This window comes from Dermacentor variabilis, chromosome 8 (genome assembly GCF_050947875.1).
Source record: "Dermacentor variabilis isolate Ectoservices chromosome 8, ASM5094787v1, whole genome shotgun sequence".
NCBI lineage: Eukaryota > Metazoa > Arthropoda > Arachnida > Ixodida > Ixodidae > Dermacentor > Dermacentor variabilis.
In genome coordinates, this window is record NC_134575.1 from 74,717,507 (window position 1) to 74,739,021 (window position 21,515).

A 21,515-nucleotide genomic window follows, 5' to 3' on the forward strand; every position below is an offset into this window, starting at 1 on the left:
TTCATTTTCCCGGAAAACGATGTCCTCTTAAAGAAGAACTTACCAGTCCGCGCCAACTATAGTCTTGTTCCCGGAGCTTGGCACCCAGAAGTATTGCACGCCCTACATGACGATCTGACCGCTGGGAAGCTCGGATTGTTCCAGACCGTATCTAGAAGACACGAAAGGTATTACTGAGTGCGCCTCACCGTTCACGTCCCCCGTTGTGCCAAGACACCGATGCAAGACAGAACCGGATTACTACAGGCGATTGAGCATCCTTGCCGACCATTTCAGAAGATGGGGATCAATTCGTTGGGATCATTTCCGACGTCAACCTCTGGAAATGGGTGGATTGTCGTGGCTACCGACTGCCCCACGCACTATTGTCCCCAGAAGTCTCGATCACCGATAGATAAACAGTCTTCAATGCAGTGCTCATTTTGCATTGCAGCCAGACAAGCCACAGGACCACTGCTTACCACCCTCGAACAAATGGTATTACAAAGCGGCTGAACAAGGCCTTCACCGACTTGCTTGCAATGTGCGTTGTAGTTGAGCAGAATACATCGGTTGCCGTCAAGTCATACGCAACCTTCGTTGCCAACACGGCGGCTCAAGAAACAATGCAGATAATGCTGTTCATGCTTGTTTACGGCAAGAATCCGACGAAGACTTCGGACGCCATGCTGCCGAGCGTAACCAACGAAGAGAATCTTGACACCGTCGCCTATCTTGAGCGCGCCGAAGAATACCGACAGCTCCCGCGCCAGCCCATAAAGAACCAGCAGACGACCGAAACGAACACTGCGCTATTCGACGATTCTATGCCATTTACAAGCCCACGACCGTTTTCAGGTGTGGTCCCCAATACACTGACAAGGACTTAGCGACCAAATTTTGCTGCGCAATTTTGAGCCCTACAAGATCATCCGGCGTATTGGTGCACTGGACTATAGTGCTCCTGCCAGACGGCGGAAATAGTTGATGTTGCGCGCCTTAAGTCCGTCTACCAACACTAACTCTGGGACTTTGTTTCTTTGTTGTTTCTCTTGACTGCATGTGCTTTAGTTTTTTGCTCTCGCGTTTGCTGCATCTGGATGATGCTCTTTTTTAAAAAGGGTGAGGGCGCATCGACACATTTACGTATTTGTGCTTTTTAGGGACTGCATTCCGCCCACTAACAACTTAATGTTATCGCTAAGCGCAAGGCCTGCCTATATGACTAGAATCTACTGGAATCTTATCATTGTTTCTATCCGTTGTTTTTGTGAGCAAAGCTTCTGTAATCTAACTGTATGCGAGACGCGAATTGTGTACTACTTTCTGCAAAACACGCAGGTACCAGCGATTACTCTGAAACTTCCATGGCTCACGAATAAAAGTTCACGTGTTTTACCAGCAGAAAAAATATTGGGGGATCGCCGCCTGTTTTCGCCGCTGTCGTTGTGTTTTGAGTGTATCCTGTGCTTCTCGGCACAGATGCGCCCAGTGAAGTGTTAGTTTCGGCATTCAGAGTACTTCAACCATGTTCATTACCGTCACTGCCACGTCGCAATATGTCTCGCAGGAGTATTAGCCTAAACTTAAGCCGAGAAAATAATAAACATGCAAGTTCTCCTTGTTCGCTTCGCTCTACGGAACTGCTTCAGCGTTAAACGATTGATATTGTAAATTTTGACTTCGAGGAATGTTCCTGCAATTTAATATAGTTCACAAAGATATAAGCGCGGCAAGAGATTGGGAACCTTCACTTAGGCATCGAAGAAGGCATCTGTCAGTGTCATAGATATTACCCAATGGTTTCATGTGCAGGCACAAAAATCTATGAAAATGTTTTGTTGCCTGCATGCATGGACAATGAGTGCAGGATAATATAGCTCTTTATATCAAAGTGTGCAAGTTAATTTGCACGAATGCGTAGTCGGGGCAGGCGTTATATTTTTTTCGTTTGGACTCTTGCTCTCCTAGAAGTGCTTCTAGGGGGAACCGGCCGTTGTGTGCGAAACTGCATTTCGGCCTATCCGATTGTTAGTGTATCTTTGTTGCTGCGATAATTCATCTGAAATTAGGCATGTTCATCTGTATCTGTGGACCGCCAATGTGCCCCAATATATATATATATATATATATATATATATTAACGGAACCACGATTCATTTGACGGCAAAACAGCGTTTGTATCAGGTAATGGAATGAAAATGCCATCATCTATTTTCACTTTGAGAAGAAAAGTATTAGTATAGAAATTGTCACAGTATCATGGGCACAGAGAAACTCTCTATTAGAAAAACAGATATATTTGGCGGCGCTTGTAGAACGGCTGGCATGCTACTCAGTATAGGGATGGGGCATAGGATTAAAAGATTCCAGCGGAAAGTGGAAATATGAAAGAATAAAAATCTATCTGAAATGCGCAAATGGACCTGATACTAATATTTACTGGAGACATGGCGGGTAAAGTTAGGCTTTTTTTATATGAAATTTTCAATCTAAAAAGCTTTCCTATTAGACCAATTTCTCACAGGTATTAGAACAATAAATCCAAAACCCTCCTCTGTGTTAAAGGCTGCGGGTATTGGACCTCAGATGCTGGGTAATATTAACAGATCGTGTCAAATTATGTCCATTGGTTGACAAAAGAATTGTTTATCATCGCGGTACGCGAAACATTATAATAATACGTGCATCATTGTCTCTAAGCTGCCACAGTTATGACAGCAGAGGTTAGTGGTAAGCCCTATGCGGTGTAGTTGTTCGGTGTGTAATTGTTCGTGTAAGCCATGTTCATTCAAAGACGATGGTACAACGTCTTTATGTGTTGAGGAGGTGGTCGTGGAATTTTCGGTCTCATTTCTGGGTCAATATAAGGGAGGAAGTTGTCTTGGTGAAGCGGCAGATTCCGGAGGCGGTCTTTTTCTTGACAAGCATATTTTTTGCCACGTTTGAAGCGTCGGTGATTGTAAAAAAATGACCTTTTGAAATTGCGATATTGGAGGTCATTTCGGGCAGCTTCATCCGATTTTTCATTTCCCGAAATACCAGCATGAGGGGGGGGGGGTCAGGTAACCACTGGCACTTGATGCAATTCCCGGCAATCTTAGTCTTGGGGTCAAGAAAAGCAATGTCAAATGCTGCAGGTTGGTTATTACAACGTTTGTGCCTGTTCCACATATTTCCTAGGGCTGCTTTCGAATTCGTCAAAATCACCCATGTCTTCGGCGGCTGCTCTCAAAATACATACAAATTGCCTCCTTAATGCCATATATCTCTGCTGAAGAAGGCAATGTCGCTCGATCGTTGCCGTGTAGAGGGAACAAAAAGTCCGCACGTGGAGCGATGTGGAGCTGTAGAGCCATCTGTGAAAATGTGCGTTGCGACTGCGTATTGTTTGTGCATATTCTCACGTGGTGGTGACGTTGAACAACACAGTGGCAATACTGTGAACGACAAAACTAACTTCTTTTGGGCGAACCTGTGCCCACAAAACAGGCTACACTTATAGCACAACGATAGCGCCGAACACCCTCGGCGATCGTCGAAAATCTGATCAGCAGGTCAAGCGCGTCGGCTTTTATACAGCAGTCATCGAATGTTCCAGACTCATCGCTGGGACCTGCATGCCTTCTACAAAGTTCTACACCATTCGTGCCAAGCGATGAAATCAGATAACACAAGGTTCGGCGACAACAGACAGCGGATAGAAGAATCGATAACTTTCCAGAAACTTCGGAGATATGCAGGCTCGTCCCGCGCTGTGCGATAACATTTGTTAGGCGGCAAAAGGTGTCTCCCGATAAAGACAAGTACACGTGTCAATATATATATTCTTAACGAATCATTCTGAACTTACTTCGCTTTAATTTATGCATAATAATTATAGAATAAAAATTGATTAGCTGCACACATATGTAAAGACTATCCGTCTCTTGGCCAGTCCTCGCAAGTGAGTATGCCCGAAAAAATCAAGGCTATCATCATCATAATTATAGGCATCATCATCATGAACGCGGTTACACGGAGGGACGGCTCAACCTCGGAAAGGGCGCCTAAAATTTAATATTTACTGTAAATTATTGATATTTTAAAAATTCAAGCTTGTTCCAACATTATGTTATATGCGGGTGATACAAATTTGTTTTTCTCACGAAAAGAGTAAATCTTTTTGAGCAAGCTAACGTCTGGCTACAACTTTGTGGCTGAATGCAAATGAACTCTAAATAAACAGAAATAAAACTGAATACCTAGTGTTTAAATTGAAATGAACAATAACGCACCCTCAACCCCAACTGCAATTTCATAAGGTGAACAAGGAACAGGCACCAACAACGAGGTTTCTAGAATTGGTGGTGGTGGTAACAACTTTGTTGACAATCCGGAAAATTCGTGGCCTGGCCTTAGGCCTCCCCCGAGGAGATCCAGAGATCCTGACTCCTCGCCGCCTCACGAGCTTGCTGTATGGCCCATAGTTGATTTTGGAGGTTTGAGCTGCGCAACGCGGCCGTCCATCGCGCTGCAGCTTCATCTGGGAAAACAGCATTTTCTCTGCATATAACCTCACATTCCCAGAGAATGTGTCTAAGATATGCTTGAGCCCTGATGCATGGTTAGCCGTCATCGTCTAAGTAGTTGTCTGGATATATTCTCCTGAGATGGACGGGGTTGGGGAAGGTCTTGGTTTGTAATTGCCTCCAATGTGCCGCTTGGGCCCTGTCGAGTTTGTGGTTAGTGGGTGGACAAACACGCCTGGAGTTTTGATAAAATTCTTTTATATCACAGTGCCTAGTCAATCTGTCCCTCTCTGTCCATACCTCCGTTGGACTTCCAGCCCCAAGAGAGGATCCTTCTAGGCGGCCGCGGTATGTGAGACCTCGCGCTACGCGGTGGACCTTCTGGATGCGGTTGGGTACGGGGTGGTCGGGGGACGTGTGAGCCGGGAATCACATAATATGTCATTACTCCGTCTCCTCGGAGGTGACATAGTTCGCGCTCGCTTTAGTATAGCCCCAGCCTTCGGCGAAATTCTGCCTTGTGCATAGCTTCTGACCACCGTCTGCAAGTCACTCAGTACGTATCTGCAACTGGGGTTAACGATGGTTAGAACTATCGCCACCTTTTCCACTACCTCGAGGTTTTTGCCACATATTCTACAAGAACAGAGCAATTGTTTGTCGGTATTGAGGACGGCCACTGCGAAAGCACCTCGATCCTCGTTTTCTACTGCGTCTACGAACAGCGCTTCCTTGTTCTTACCAAAAGCTTGGAGCAAACCATTGGCTCTACTCTCTCTTCGACCCTGATTGAATTGGGGGCTCATGTTCTTGGGTAGATTAGCCACCTGCAGCTTTTCCCTGATCGCGTTTGGAAAGGATGATTGTCACCGTGCTGCTTGTGATAACTTATCCCGAGTTTGTCCAGGATGCTCCTGCCCGTTCGTGTCTTCGCTAGTCTGTCGACTTGCGAGATATGGTGTGCCTCAACTCTTCGAGCGCGTTGTGAACGCCTACCTGTAGCACAAGCTCCGTGCTTGTGCTGTCTGGAAGGCCCAGTGCCATCTTGTGTGTTATTCTAATGAGGGTGTTCAGTTTGGCATATTCGGCCGAACTGGTCTTGATCCTGGCCCTGGTCGCTACACGTAGATGTTCTCGTAAACAATGTTGCTCGTTCTGTAGGTGCGATAAACAGGCTGCGATAGTCGCTACCAATCTCTGTGAAGTGCAATATTTACTGCACGCTGATACATTCTCAATTCAATCATTGCTTCCTGGTTTGGTCAACGACTACACAATCTAACTTAAGATCAATTCAAGCACTTCAAGACCGCGCAATGCGCGCAATAGGAAACTTAGGACGTACTGATAGCCATAAATAATATTGTTGCGCGTTGAAAGACACAGACGAAAGATGCTATTTACGCGGTATTTACACAGGAGCCAGGCAGCCAGGCTGACACTTGCTCGTGCCAAGGGCACCGACCAACTTCTTCGTTGTTCTCGCGGCGGCTCGTCTCTTGAGCGTCGCTCGATGATATCGTAATATTACAGTGCGGCGGCAAAAGCACCGTCGCGGTGCTGGTTAATATCCAAGGCGCATGGAGATTTGTACGGATTGAGTCGGGCAACGTGGACTGTCACTGCTTGTCACAGCGGAGGACATAGTGGGCGTGGCTAGAACGATTTCATAGGTGACATCGGTCACTTTGCGTATTACGCGATATCGGCCTGTGTAACAGGAAAGCAGTTTTTCACCAAGGCCAACTTTACGCGATGGTGACCAAAGCAACACGAGGGCGCCGGGCACAAAATGGACATCACGGTGACGGAGGTCGTAGCGTTCTTTCTGCTTGCCTTGAGACGCTTGTAGAGGAGCACGCGCAAGTGGACGAGCATGGTCAGCATGGGCAATTGCATCACGAGCATAATCGCTAGTGGAAGCTGTGGCGGACGGAAGCACACTGTCCAATGGTAGCTTTGGTTCGCGGCCATACAAGAGGTAAAACGGGGAAAAGCCAGCAGTTTCGAGACGGGCAGAGCTGTATGCAAAGGTAATGTTAGGTAGAGCCAGGTCCCAGACACGGTGGTCGTCTGAAACGTATTTGGATAACATGTCTGTAAGGGTGCGGTTCAAACGCTCAGTGTGGTCATTCTTTTGGGGATGCTAGGAGGTGGTAGGAAGTGGTAAATTTATGTTGTATTGAGCAGGCACGCATGATGTCGTCAATGACTTTCGTCAAAATGGTGCGGCCGCGGTCTGTAAGCAATTGACGTGGAGCCCCATGCATCATAATGATATCCTGTAGGAGGAAGTCCGCAACATCATTTGCGCAACTTGTCGCAAGAGCACCGATTACGACTTAGCGGGTCGCGTAGTCCGCCGCGACTGCAACCCACTTGTTACCTGATGTGGATTCCGGAAATGGGCCGAGAAAGTCCAAGCCGACACGATGGAAGGGCTGGGCAGGGATGTCGAGCGGCTGCAGGTAACCAGCGGGGAGCTAGGAAGGCTTCTTGCGTCGTTGACAAAGTTCACAAGCGGCGACGTAACGTCGTACGGAACGGGCAAAGCCCGGCCAGAAAAAACGGCGACGTGCACGGTCATAGGTTCAAGAGACGCCGAGGTGTCCTGCCGCTGGTGCGTCGTGAAGCTCTTCTAGAACGGTGGAGCGGAGGTGTTTCGGCATTACAAGCAGGAACGCAGAGCCGTCCAGATGAATGTTATGATGATACAGAGTACCATCGCGGAGGACGAAGAGGCGTAGAGCAGCATCGGCCGGAGAGTGTTCAAAACGGTCGATGAGTGCTCCGATGTAGGCGTCACGGCGTAGCTCGTTGGCTAAATGAAGCAGCTGGGATACAGAGAATACGCAAGAAGCACTGGCAGCATTGAGGAAGTCAGAGTTGTCAACAGGGTAACGCGACAAATTGTCGGCGTCTTGGTGCAGGCGGGCAGACTTGTACACCACGGCATATGAAAATTCCTGTAGCCTCAAAACCCATCGACCAAGCCAGCCTCTAGGATCGTGAGAGCCAGCAGAGCTATGAGAGCCAGCTGAGAGCACGATGGTCAGTGACTACGGAAAAAGGACGTCCGTAAAAGTAAGGACTGAACTTCGAACCACCCAGAGAACAGGAAGGCATTCGCGTTCCGTAATGGAATAGTTGCGCTCCGATGGTGCTAGGAGGCGGCTCGTGTAAGCAATAACGCGATCCTTGCAAAGCTGACGCTGGGCTAAGACGGCACCTACGCCATGACCACTGGCATCTGTACGCAATTCTATAGGGGCTTCAGGGTCGAAGTGGGCGAGAATGAGTGGTGAGTTTAGAAGAGTGACGAAACGAGAGAAGGTGGCGGCTTCTCCAGTACTCCACTAGTATTGTACGCTTTTCTTCAAAAGATTAGCGAGGGGCCTAGCAATTGTCGCGAAATTTTGAAGAAAACGACGAAAGCACAAGCACAGCCTTACAAATCTTCGAACATCTGCGGCTGTCTTCGGAACCGGAAACTCTCGGACAGCGCGAGTTTTGTCGCGATCAGGCTGTACTCCGGAAGCGTCAACGAGATAGCCCTGAAGAGTAATTAGTCGGTGGCCAAAACGACATTTGGACGACTTAAGTTGCAGATTCGCCTTTCGAAGTACATCAAGTATAGTTGTGAGACGCTCAAGGTGAGTGTCGAACGTTGGCGAGAAGACGATGACGTCGTCGAGGTAGCAGAGGCGTGGGAACCATTTGAAACCTTTGAGCAAGGAGTCCATCATACGCTCAGAGGTAACAGGGGCGTTGCATAATCCGAACGGCATTACTTTAAATTGGTATAGGCCATCAGATGGGATGAACGCGGTTTTTTCTCTGTCGATATCGTCCACAGCAATCTGCCAATATCCCTAATGAAGATCAATAGACGAGAAATAACTGGAACCGTGCAGGCAGTCAAAGGCGTTGTCTATACGTGGGAGTGGGTAGACGTCCTTCTTTGTATTGCTGTTCAGATGACGGTAGTCTACACAGAAACGCCACTTGCCTTCCTTCTTCTTAACCAACACCACAGGTGATGCCCAGGGACTAGGTGAAGGTTTAATGATGTTTTATCGAGCATTTTGTTTACTTCAACTTGAATTACTCGGTGTTCCTACGAAGAAGCTCGATACGGTCGTCGGTGAATAGGAGCAGCATCGCCAGTAAGAATCCGATGCTTGACCGCGAGCGTCTGGCCTAAAAGGCGATTGTCGATGTCGAAAATATCGCAGTAGGAGGATGAGAATTCGCAAAGGTCTTCAGCCTGCATAGAAGACAGGTCCGTCGCAACCATTTTCTTTGTGTTAGGATCAACGCCCGAGGCTGGCGCGAGGGGCATGCTAAGCTCGCGAGAACCATCGATCGATAACACTGTCTTGTATTGGTCGCCGAGACAATCACTGGTGGCAAGCAAATACCTTGCGGTTGAATTTGCTTTGCGAATCCAAAGTTAGAGACAGGCATGCGAGTGTGGTTCGCAGTAATAGTAAGTATACTACTGTATAAGTATCATACTCTATTGGGATGTCGGGCAGAGGAGTGACGAGGTACTCGCGATCAGGTAACTGGTGGGAAAGATAACAGTTCAATGCAGGCTATGGACTTTGGCGGCAGGCGAAGAAAGCCGGCGGAGCGTAAGCGGCAGTGGGGTGCTTCGGAAGGTTCTGCGAGCATCGGCAACTCAAAGCGAAGGGTACTGGAAGAGCAGTCAATAAGAGCAGAATGGGCGGAGAGAAAATCGAGGCCGAGAATGAGGTCATGGGGGCAATGAGTAATTACGGTGAAGCGGTGAAGAGGACAGGAGTGTGGTGGCCGGCGATGCTGACGCGTGCCGTAAGCATGCCGATGATAGGCACAGTACCACCATCCGCAACGCGGACGACGCGTGCCGAAGCTGGGGTGAGGAGCTTGTTCGGTGGTCGTCGGAAGGAAGCACTCATAACAGAAAGATGTGCTCCTGTATGGATGAGTGCCGTGACAGGATAGCCGCCAACGTCAAAGTCAAGAAGGTTTCGAATAGTAGGTAACGTGAGCAGAGGATTTCAGGGCAGGGTCGACAACGCAGCTTCACCTCCAGAAGTTGCAGTGCCTAGTTTTCCGGCTGGGTCCGGGAGGCGATAGGCGGCGAAGAGAAGCGGCGGGCGAATGAGACTGGTTGCGTCGAGGTGAGGGCAAGCGGCTGTAGCGAAGGTTCGGAGCAGGGGCATCAGCGGTAGTGGGTTCATGGCCAGTGGCATAGGGTACAGAAGGTCCAAAGGTGCGGGAATAAGTGACTGCGTAAGTCTGAGGAGGTGGTGGCCATCAGTTTGGGCAGTGACGGGCGACGCGGCCTATGCGACAGCAGTGGAAGCAGATCGGCCTGTCATCAGGGGTACGCCATCCGGATGGGTTGCGGCGAGATGTGGCAGAACAGAACTGCCGAGGTCGAGGAAGGTCGCTAGATAACTGGGGAACGCTGGGTCGAGACGTGGAACACAAGGTGTTCAGATCCATGTTTTCAAATTCCTGTCTGACGACGGCCTGATTCATCGCACTGGTGGTTACTGGCGGATCGGGGGGCGTCGTGGAGAAGGCTGGCGAACAGGCGTCCTCGAGTTCGCGACTAACAGTACGGGTGACGTCCGCGCAAGTGGTGGTCTGACGCGGTCGACCCTCAGATGTCGACGTAGCAGCAGTGTTGGGCAGCCGCGCAATATGGTGTGAGATACGGCGGCTCTTAGCCTGTTCAAAGCGACGGTATTCTTTTATGATAGCGTCGATAGTTGAGACGTTGCCGAAAACAAGGAAATTGAAAGCGTCGTCGGCGATGCCTTTAAGCACATGTGCCACTTTATCTGCTTCGGAGATATTATTGTCAGCTCTACGGCATAGAGGCAAGACGTCGAGCATGTAGGAAACGTACGGCTCCGTAGATGACTGAACACTAGGCGCAAGAGCCTTTCTCGCGGCAGCCTTGCGGCCAATGGGGTCGCCGAACAGTTCCCGTAGCTTTTCTTTGAAGCTGTCCTAACTGGCTATTTCGTCATCATGCATTTAGGGCCACTCGCGTGGGGTGCCGCAGAGATAAAAAATGACATTGGCGAGCATAATCGTTGGGTCCCACCTGTTATTAGCACTGGCGTGTTCATACAGCTTGATCCAGTCGTCGACACCTTGTCCCTCCAGACCATAGAACACACCTGGGTCACGGTGTTGGGCAACCGTGACGATTGCAGCATTCGGACAAGCCGAAGTCATTGCGGAGGAGGGCTCGTCACCGGGAGGCATGGTGACAAGCTCTGTGTGCGACCACTTCGGTGTTCCGTGGTGACGACCGCGATCGCTGATCTCCACCAGAAATGTTACGTTTGGAAAGACACAGACGAAAGATGCTATTTACGCACTATTTACTCTGGAGCCAAGCAGCCAGGCTGACACTCGCTCGTGCCAAGGGCACCGACCAACTTCTTCGTCGTTCTCGCGGCGGCTCGTCTCTTGAGCACAGCTTGATGATATCGTAATAATATTAAAACAAATATAAGATATTGCCAGCATGAAAACTCCACACTTAGAAATTATTCCTCGAAATTTTACAATTATTTTGGGAAGACCAATGTTCCTTCCAAATAAAATACCATGGCCAAACGACAAGCTGTAACCTCAGAAAAAGTCTGCTAGGAAAACCACGTTGCAGAACAAAATACAGCAATCAAATGCTAGCTGTTCAGCTTCCTAGCACTCTAAACGACTAAACCTTAGGATTGGACATGCTTAAATCTTGACTTTCAGAGCACATCTTTATGAAGACGATAAATGAATTGTTGGCATCTGAAGACCAACACAAATGTTAACCTACAAGTATAAAATATTTCGTATATGTTTTTGTTCTTATGTTGCAAGTGCTTAGCAAATTGTGTAAGATTAAATTCTTTTCCTTCTCTTTACGTGAGTTGTGTACGCATGTGTTTAAAAATGTGTACTACCAGATTTCATGTCCGCTCTTATGAATGCCTGCCATTGCGATACTGCAACCACTGTAAGGGTGGCACCGCGTAGTCAGGCGATTGTTTGTCTTGAGCCGTGTTCGCTAAGATAATATGAATATTGCCCTAAATGAATCAATCAGAAAAGAAAGAGTTGCACTCGAAAACTACAGCACAACTCGTTCTTTATTTTCTATGGAAGGGAGTATTAGGTTGGATCAAATTAAAATGTAACACCCGGAGCTGTGAACATCGAATTACATAATAACTTGCATTAACTTGTGCAACATCTTGAATAAGTGCTGCTAGTGTAGTTCCCTTCATGTGCCATGTATGAAACTTGGTATCTGCTATGTTTACGGAAACTTAGTCATACCATGTTCTGGGCGCTGTTCGTTTCCATTTGTATGACCTTCCTTTAACAATGCTACAACTCTCCTCAACTTTTTATCAACTGCTAACATGCATAGCCGTTCTGATTAAAAATATTGACAACTGGCCTCTATTTACCATCTGATAGTGAGAACCTCAGAATATTGCTATGTTTCCAGAAGTATAAATCCGCGTTCCGACAAGCGAAGCACTTGTGGGAACGCGGAAAGCAAGTTTAGGTGGTGTTCCTTCGTCGTCCTTGTAGGCTTACTAGAAAGAAAACTCTATTCTGTAACAGCAACACATCTCCCGAAACGAACTACAGCGCTAAAGCCTAAGGGTAACGTGACATACCCAACGACTTATTCCTGTGCACTTTCACAAATAATCACTTAACATGCCGTTTAATTGTGAATCATACTCACCGCACTCGCCACACGGTTGACATAGCCCGCTCCTATTTCTACAGTATCCTGTGGCGCAGACGCACGGGCGTCTCTTAACAGAGTCATAGTTGTATTTACGGCACCATGTCCGGCCAACATTCTGGCAGGTATCTTCCTCGCCTGCATCACCGCGTAAGCATCTCCCTCTGTATTCATGTGCATTCGGACAAGGATCTGGACAGAAAAAAAAGTTTGCACTTGAGAAACACATTTAAATTGAAAAATTACAATGTGATTTATAAGGCAACTTTGGCAAATGCACAAGATTTTCTGCACAGAAAAAACGACACCGAGAAAGGACGGTAAAAGAGTAATGAAGGATGGTTACGTAAGGAGGTTAAGGAAAGTGCATAGTTTGCGGTGTAGTTCCGTTATGATTGCCAAATATGCAGATTTGAAGATACACATGGGTACTTCATTTAAGTACTAGAGTCTTCATAGTCTAATCGGCAATAATGATGTGCTGCTCTTTATATATAAACTAAAAACAAACAAAGATCGAAAGAACGCAGAGCACAGTTGATAGACCCTGCCCTTCAGTATCTTCCAGTATCTTTCAGAAAGTCGTGTTTTCATGCGGGCTGTCAAAATCCGGAATCACAGGAATGACTTGGTGCTTGTGAAATGGGCTGGTACTTAATCTATAGTTCAGCGTATAGCGATGCAGGAATGCATACTGTGTTGAAGAAATGGCAAAAACCTATCCATTTAGCTCCGCGATGAAGTCACGCAGCTGTATAGCGTTTGCATCCTCGACATGTACTTGAGTTGGGACATCCGTGTGAGATGTTTAGCACCAAAAGCAGGCATCTCGTAGCTTTAATCGAGACTTCAATGAAAGCCTCTCTGGTCAGAATGAAACATGATAAAGAAAGACGTACACCGACCTAACACATTTTTAAAAACAACACGGTTCGGCTTCCATACGGAAGCCTTTTCATAAAGTGGTGAAAAAAGTTGAAGTGTCTGTGAAAGTAGGTTTTACCATGTAGCGGAAGCACTACGCGTTAGACAGGTGTCGGTTGCTTCGTTTCGATTAAGCATGTGTCCTGCTGATTGCGTCTTGAGGGAATTCAAGTACAGGCGTGACTTTCATTTTCTTTCCTGACTGATTAAACTAGAGTTCAACCACTCAATATCGTGCCTAGTTGTCGGTGTGTTCCCTCCCAAACCATTTGAAGCCAACCTTTTGTTATCCCCATTATATTAATTTTGGCGCAACCACTGTTTAAAGTTGCCCGTCTTCCAGATGTAGACATAATCACAATTCACACAGGAGATCTTGTAAACAACTCAAGAAAAGGCTTCAGTCGGTAGCTTGTCCTTCCGACTAAAGAGTGCGTGCCTCAGTTTGCGCACACGATAGGATTGTGAGGCACCTATGCGTCATATTTGCGCAGCATGCGTGAAAAGGTCTCGGTTATCCTGGGAACATAAGGAATGATAGCCTGTTGCAGACAATCTTTCGGGATTGTCCACGCATCGGAATTCATGTTTTCAGCTTTCGTGCAAATGCGGCTAGCAAGGCCCAACAGGGAGGCAACTACTGAGCTCTTGTGAGCGTCACATGAACAGAAACGAATCTCAGGTAACCGAGAGTCACTGTATTTTTCTGAAAACGTTGAAAGAATGCGCATGATTACTCATTTTTACGGGCACATTCAAAAAAAGGATGTGTATGGTCTGCCTCTATTCCACTGTGAACTGAACGGAATGTGCTTGATTGTTTACATGAGTAGTGAATGTTTTGATGGCTGTTTGGTGTGCGTCTTTCTTTATCTTGTTTCACCCCAACCAGACGGGCTTCCGTTGAATTCTCGGTTACATCAACCTTCGACGGGCGTATGGCGAACCTGCAATCACAGAAATTCGCCGTTTTGTTTCCCTGACAAGCCGAGTCGCAGCTTTTAATGGACCCCTTGACTTCAACCTGGCTTTCAAAAAGCGACGTCCTTTCCCTCGTTCTCTGCACCTTCCAAGTTTGGCTTGAGCATCGTCCGGAAAGATCGTCATCGTCCGGAACACCGTGCGGAAAGATGAAAACAAGGCCATCTTGCCTGACGTTGCCACAGATTCCGCTTCCAGACAACTTTCCTTGCATCCAACTACACGCGAGTGACCACGCCAAGGTACAAACACGCCATGCCAAGTTTACGCACGAAGTCAAACTTGACAGACTGTTGGATGCAGATAAACACATTGTACACATCGTATGACAGTGGCGGTACGTAGTCTGTGTTCACACAGACTTGATCTTGCCGAGACCTCTTTTCTTGAGCTAGGTCTGAACTTTAATGTCGGTCTTTCCCAGGATTTTAGAAAGGTGGTTTGCGCTATTGACCATGCCGTCTGCCGAGTTTATCACTCCCACCTGGATGAGGCCCGCCCCCGCGTTGTCGTTATGCTTTCTTGGTTGCATCAGCGGTAATTTGCGTCACCGCTTTCTGATGAGAAACGCAGTGCTGTCCAATGTCTTGGCCAGAAATCTGAGATCGTCATCGTCACTGACAAGGGGAATGCGGCAGTTCTGCTTCATACAGCCGTGTACAAAAGGAAAATGCTGGATCTGCTTGAAGACCAAGACACTTACCCCTGGGTCACCCGTGATCCTGCCTCGAAGTTACAGAATTACCTACAAAAAATTATAGTGAGGGTGTTACACTTGGTTGCTTCTGAGCACAATTCCTTCTACTACTCGCTCCTTTGCCATAATGTTGCCCCCTGTGCCTTTGGATTACCCAAGTTTGACAAACGGGATGACCCTTTCGGTCCACAGTGGTTTTACCCATTCCCGCCTGTACGAGCTATCTCTCTATTTGCACAGAAACTTCATCCGTCTCGTCTTGAGAGCCATCACGCATGTGCGCAACAACACAATGTTTGCTTAAAAAGTTTGGGATGTCATCCTCGACGACGACGAGGTGATGGTTTAGTTCGACGTTGTGTCTCTATTTACACTCACTCCCACTGACATGGCTGTGAAAGCGTGTGCAGATGTTGTAGACACCAACCCGGCTCTATTGGAACCATCGCCTTTTGATGCCGCGAACTTGAAGAGGCTCCTCAGTCTTTAACTGAGCAACACCTACTTCTGTTTTGATACGGTCTTCTACAAGCAAGGTCACAGTACACCGATGGGTGCATCTGTCTCGGGTACCGCTGCGAATCTGAGAATGTCATTAGAACGACAGAAAGCTGAGCTAGTTGGTAAGGATTCATTATGCAAAAAAGAAGTAAGGCGTGCAGACAGGACACAAAAGTAGAGAAGTGGACAACACGAACGCCGACTATCAACTGAAGGGAGCACTGAGCGAAAAAAGAAGACACAAAACTCATCTGCTCATGCTCAGGAATGGTAACACCACGTGTCAGTCGGGTAAACGTGCCGGTCTACGTGAGAGATAACTGTTAAGACACCTAATTTCTTCCTTATGTAAAGTAATCGAAGGCTGACTCCCGCACGCACTTCCACCATTAAAGATATGCCATGCCTCTACCATAACACGTGTGCCTTCATTCTTATGCCTGCACAATATCGCGCATTCATCTAACTCTGGCGTGCAGTTACAATCTCGGCAATGTAGCGAAAGATTAGAAGGCGACTCGCCGGTTAGCGACCTTTTATGTTCCATTAGCCTCTGATTTATACACCGTCCCGTTTGCCCTACGTAGAACTGGCCACAGCTAAGGGGAATTTTATACACCACACCCATACGACAGTCAGTAAAACTGTTGTTCTTATTGTGCTTCACTGGACAAATATCTGTTCGTTTTTTGCCTTTTACCCGCTGCTTTTTATTCTGTACGGCAACACATATCTTACCTAGCTTATTGGGAGCAGTGAAAGCAACATTAACCTCATATCTACTTGCAACTTTTTTAAGCCTGTGCGACAATGAATGAATATACGGAATAGCCACTACTCTTTTTTTGCTACTACTGCTTTCTGTAATCACGTCCGTCCGTCTCGAAACCGACTTCTTTAGGCGCTCAGCCGCAGTGGCCACTGCTACACTAGGATAATCTGCTTCTAATAGGCGCCGGACCTGCACATTAGAACTGGCGCTCATTTTGTGCATGCAGGATCTGGTGAGGGAAGACTTAAGGCACGACATGGCAATTCAGTTTTTTTACTAATTTAGAATGCTTGGATTGAAAGTTTAGCAACGGCTTCGAAGATCTTGGGGGGTACTGCCAACAAACATGGTTTTGTTCGAAGATCAAGGAAATGTCAAGAAACTGAATTACGCGTCGCTGATGAAATTCTTTGGCAAACTTTAATCCTCCCCCATAAAGTTTAAATTGATCACTTACTGAGGTGGCAGCGGAATTGAATTCTTCCCTATTGCAGAAAATCAGGTAATCATCAACGTACCGAAATATCTTGATAACGCTATCACCTAAGGATTTCTCTAAGCAGTTGTCAACCTTATTCAGGTAAATGTTGCTATGAACTGGGGCAACCTTTGAGCCAATACAAATGCCTGATTTCTGCAGAAAAACGCCATCTCTCCATCCAATCAGCGTCGGCTTCAAGTACATTGAAAGAATTTCTAGAAAAGCTGCCGTGGAAACGCCGCATGTGTCAATAAAAGCCGATTCTCGCACTTGTTCTTTAATGCACTCATTTACGGAATTTAGTAACCCGTGATGCGGCAAGAATAATACAGGTCTTCGATATCCATACTAAAAGCTGTACAATCACCAGGATTTTCCTCTCTGAAATACTGAACTAGTGCCTGAGAATTACGTAAGCCAAAGGGGTCTGAAAAAACTAGTGAAGCTAGGCAGTTCTACAGGTAACTGGCGACACAGACCTGCCACGTCCCTTTCTCTGACACTATAGCACGAAAAGGAATTTCTTGTTTATGGGTCTTGGCCGAGAAAAACAGTTCTGAGGTGAGGGATTTAGCTTTCTTGACATTACAGACAAGCCTATCAAGATTATGTCTTGAAAAGAGGTCAACCGCACGTTGCTTAACTACCGAAGGCCTGAGTTTTACTGGCTGTAAATTCTTTTCTATGGCTGAAATCGCTTTTTCTGAAAAAATGTCATCTGGCATAATTACGAAATAACCTTCTTTGTCAGATATTACTGGTCTAAGTTTATGCTCCACAAGGTAATCAACTAACGGTCGGACAGGGTCAGGCGTCTTAAAATGAGCATTTGATTTTTTAATGCTAGCACTGCAATCCGAAATATAGCGTGAGCGTTCTTCTTCCTGGAAGAACCTGGTTATGCAGCGCGGTATGCTTAAAACGTCAACGGGTTTTATGTCAGGCTTAAAACAGTGCTTAGGACCTAAAGCAAGGGTTTTTTATGGTTATCACTTACCATGGCGTCTCCAAGAACCAGTACGTTATTAGACGGTGAATTATTAGAAAGGTGTTTCCTCTTACTTTGTTGAAGCTCCAGAAGTTTCATCCTCCAGAGGAAGTCCACGTGTTGCACGGCTAACTTATTCCACTCGGAATAGGTGCGGTTCCAATGGCGACCATGTCCCAGGGCCGCGCAACGGACCCTTAGACACCCCTGGTAGAACCTAACTTGGCGCCAAAAAAGTTGCAAGTAGATATGATGTTAATGTTGCTTTCACTGCTCCCAATAAGCTAGGTAAGATATGTGCTGCCGTACAGAATAAAAAGGAGCGGGTAAAAGGCAAAAAACGAACAGATATTTGTCCAGTGAAGCACAATAAGAACAACAGTTTTACTGACTGTCGTATGGGTGTGGTGTATAAAATTCCCCTTAGCTGTGGCCAGTTCTACGTAGGACAAACGGGACGGTGTATAAATCAGAGGCTAATGGAACATAAAAGGTCGCTAACCGGCGAGTCGCCTTCTAATCTTTCGCTACATTGCCGAGATTGTAACTGCATGCCAGAGTTAGATGAATGCGCGATATTGTAAAGGCATAAGAATGAAGGTACACGTCTTATGGTAGAGGCATGGCATATCTTTAATGATGGAAGTGCGTGCGTGAGTCAGCCTTCGAATACTTTACATAAGGAAGAGATTAGCTGTCTTAACAGTTATATCTCGCGTAGACCGGCACGTTTACCCGACTGACACGTGGTGTTACCATTCCTGAGCATGCGCAGATGAGTTTTGTGTCGTCTTCTTTTTTCGCCTCAGTGCTTCCTTCAGTTGATAGTCGGCGTTCGTGTTGTCCACTTCTCTACTCTTGTGTCCTGTCTGGACGCCTCACTTCTTTTTTGCATAATGAGACTGGCATGACTGGAAAGTGGCGCGCTCAATTCCTTCGCCGCAAAACCAAGAATGTTTATGCAATACGTTGACAATTCTTTTTGCGTAATCAAGTACTGTGCTTTGGAAGATGCGTCTAAAGAATCAACAGATTTCATTCAGTTCACGGAGGAGACAGAGCCAGACCATAAATTGCCTTTTTTGGATGTCTTGGTTAAAAAAAAGCAATGGCTCGCTGTCTTTCAACCTTTTCAGAAAGACTACACACCCTGGTCGGTACCTGAATTTCTTTTCTGTTTACCCTGGAGCTCAGACGAGGACAGTAGGTGCCTCCCTGTTGGGTCATGGGAGCAGCATTTGCACAAAGCATGAAGTCCTAAATCGCGATGTGCCGACAATCCGGAAGGATCTTTGGACGAGCGATTACCCCCTGTGTTCATGAATGCTGTGGAATACTGTTTTTTCCACTCTATCTAACCTGCCAGTGGCCATCCGAAGAAACGCGCTCCCATTCCTTGCCTGCCCGGGATAAACGAGACCTTACCACTAAACAATTTAACTTTTTGTGTTTCACGTGCCACAACCATGCTGTGAGTATGAGGCATGATGTAGTGGTAGACGCCGGAAATCGTGACCACCTCGGGTCTTTTAATGTGAGCCTAAATATATTGCTGATGATGAATTGCTGATGACATTACCCTGCTTACCTTTCAGTGCATACATCTTCGTTTGTCCTATGCCAATTTTCCTTTTCACAAATTTCATGCTGCATCAATTTCTTATGGCTTCTTCTGTCTTTCTCATGTCATAATTTTTAATGTCATTTTCGCTTTGCTGATCAGTTTTGACAGCTACGTGAATTCTGTATTATCCCTTGAGTAGGGCACTTTCATTCTTTGTCATTTCTTTATTAGGTCCTTTGTTACTTAGGAGAGCTTGCCTACGTGTTGCCTTGGTGCCTTGCCTCCCACTTCACTCGCTGCTTCTAAAGCCAGCGTAGTTACTTGGCAGACCTTATCACTCGTGCTTAGCAGACCTTAGCTTAGCAGACCTTATGACGCGTGCTGCGTAAATATGACGTTGCGGTAGTTCGCGTTCCTGTGCACTTACTGAGGCACGCACTCGGTAGTGGTAAGGACAAGCTGCCGATTGAAGGTTTTCCTGGCATTGTTTACAAGATCCCCAGTGCGGATTGCGATTACGTGTACATCAGGGGATTTGGGCAACACAAACGCTGGTTGTGCCAACATCATAACGTTGTGGATATGAAAATAGTTGCTTCAAATGTTTTGTCAGAGCACGCAGTAACAACGAAACACATGATTGACACCATGAACTCTAGTCAAATCGACCAGGCATAAAACTGGAAGTCCGGAATTGTATTTGGAGTCCCGCGAGATCCAATCAACAGGACACACACCCAATCGAAAGGAAGGAACCCTCCCCTTCCGCCTTACGCGTGTTGCTTGCGTCACACACTAAATCCAACTCAAACAGACGCGTCGACCTTTTTCGCCCCATTGTGAATAAGGCTTCCGTACGAAAGCCGAAACATCTTGTTCCTAAAAAAGCTTTATTTGCAGGGTATACGTATTTCTTCGTTATCAAATAGCTTGAATTCACGGATTGAAATTTGCCTCGACAGCTACAGCAGCGTCATTGAATATTTATAAAGAAACACACTTAAAAATTGGTGAATCTTTACGGCATAGTGAAACTGTGTTATAAACTGACTATTCTTAAATTCATTGATCATATCTTCAGCTCTCATCACGCTTACAGGCCGCAAAATTGGTGACAGCTTCCCGTTATAATAAAAATGCTTGACTTGCCAAATCACCGCAGGCTAAGCAACCCCGTTCTTATATAAGCGAAGATTTATGACCCGTAGTATTTGCCATACGAATAAAGCTGTAGGACGCAACTGTACATATTCACTTGATTGGACCTGCATTCAATCCAATATGCGCCACGATCAAAGTGCGTTAGACGTGAACACTGCCTCATGCTCTCCAAAGCATACATATTGTACATACTGATGAATTTTTTGCGTCCAAAGCAGGATTAGATTTTTCGAGAACTCATAAATATTACAAGCAATCTGGCTGTTTTATATTTCAATGCTGTACGTATTGCCAAATTGTACGATATTAGTTCTTGCTGTCACTTCAGTTTTACTCCCCCATGTAGTGCGCTAAACGGACACCATGCTGTTTATTGGGGCGCATCCGTTTACCCCACCCTCCTATGCAGTAATTAGAAGTGTGATATTATGCGCCAAGAATAATGAAGACGGCCTGCTTCTTTGCTGAGGAAGTTTTTTTTCTGCTTTCTCGAACCACTTATGCTGAGGCTGCTTGGCGAAGGCGCTACTTGAATAAATGTTTGATAATTGTTAATGTACTTATTGATAACTGTTTAGTATTTCGAGTTGGACTCGTTGAGTAGATTCACGCAGTTCATACAAAAAACGCGAGCTAGAGGGCGGAAAAGAAATATCTGTCAAAACGGCGCTATACACGCCGTGGTGGCGTAGTGGCTATGTCGCTGCGCTTCTAAACCCGATGGCGCAGGATCGAATGCTGGCCACGCAGGGCGCCTTTCGATACAGGCGAACTGCAGAAACATCCGCCTACCGTGGATTGCTTTGATGTTAGAGAAACCTAGGTTGTCCACATGAACCCGGAGTCCCCCACTAAGGAGTGCCTTATATTCGAAGTTATTTATCTATTCATTTATATATTCATGCAACCTAAGGGCCCGAGGGCATTACATAGGGGGAGCAGGGTACTTCACATACATGATGTTAATACATAGGGAAAGGTATACACTAGGAAAAAGAGTCTAAGAAAAATTTATTTAAAGTATTATATAGGCAAAATCCTTTAATTAAAGATAGAACGCTGAATCAGCTAGTTAGGCGAATCATTCAAGTCAATAAAAATACACAGTGAACAGTAAGGCAATACAAGTAATATCTATAATTTCCCATATTAATGTTTAACAATGTGTGTAACAATTTGACGTTCAGATAA

General features: G+C 46.3%; 1 protein-coding gene across 4 annotated transcripts in view; it reads right to left on the reverse strand.

Moving 5' to 3' along the window:
- The window catches only part of LOC142591107 (uncharacterized), a 157,775-nt gene that overhangs the window by 82,439 nt on the left and 53,821 nt on the right, over positions 1–21,515 (reverse strand). For all 4 annotated transcript variants that reach the window (XR_012830343.1, XR_012830342.1, XR_012830344.1 and 1 more), the window contains one exon: positions 12,253–12,447. Coding sequence is in view for 1 of the 4 variants with exons in the window: in XM_075703491.1 (XP_075559606.1) it covers positions 12,253–12,447 (195 nt within the window). In the remaining 3 variants the exon portion in view is untranslated. The remainder of the gene's footprint in view (positions 1–12,252; positions 12,448–21,515) is intronic.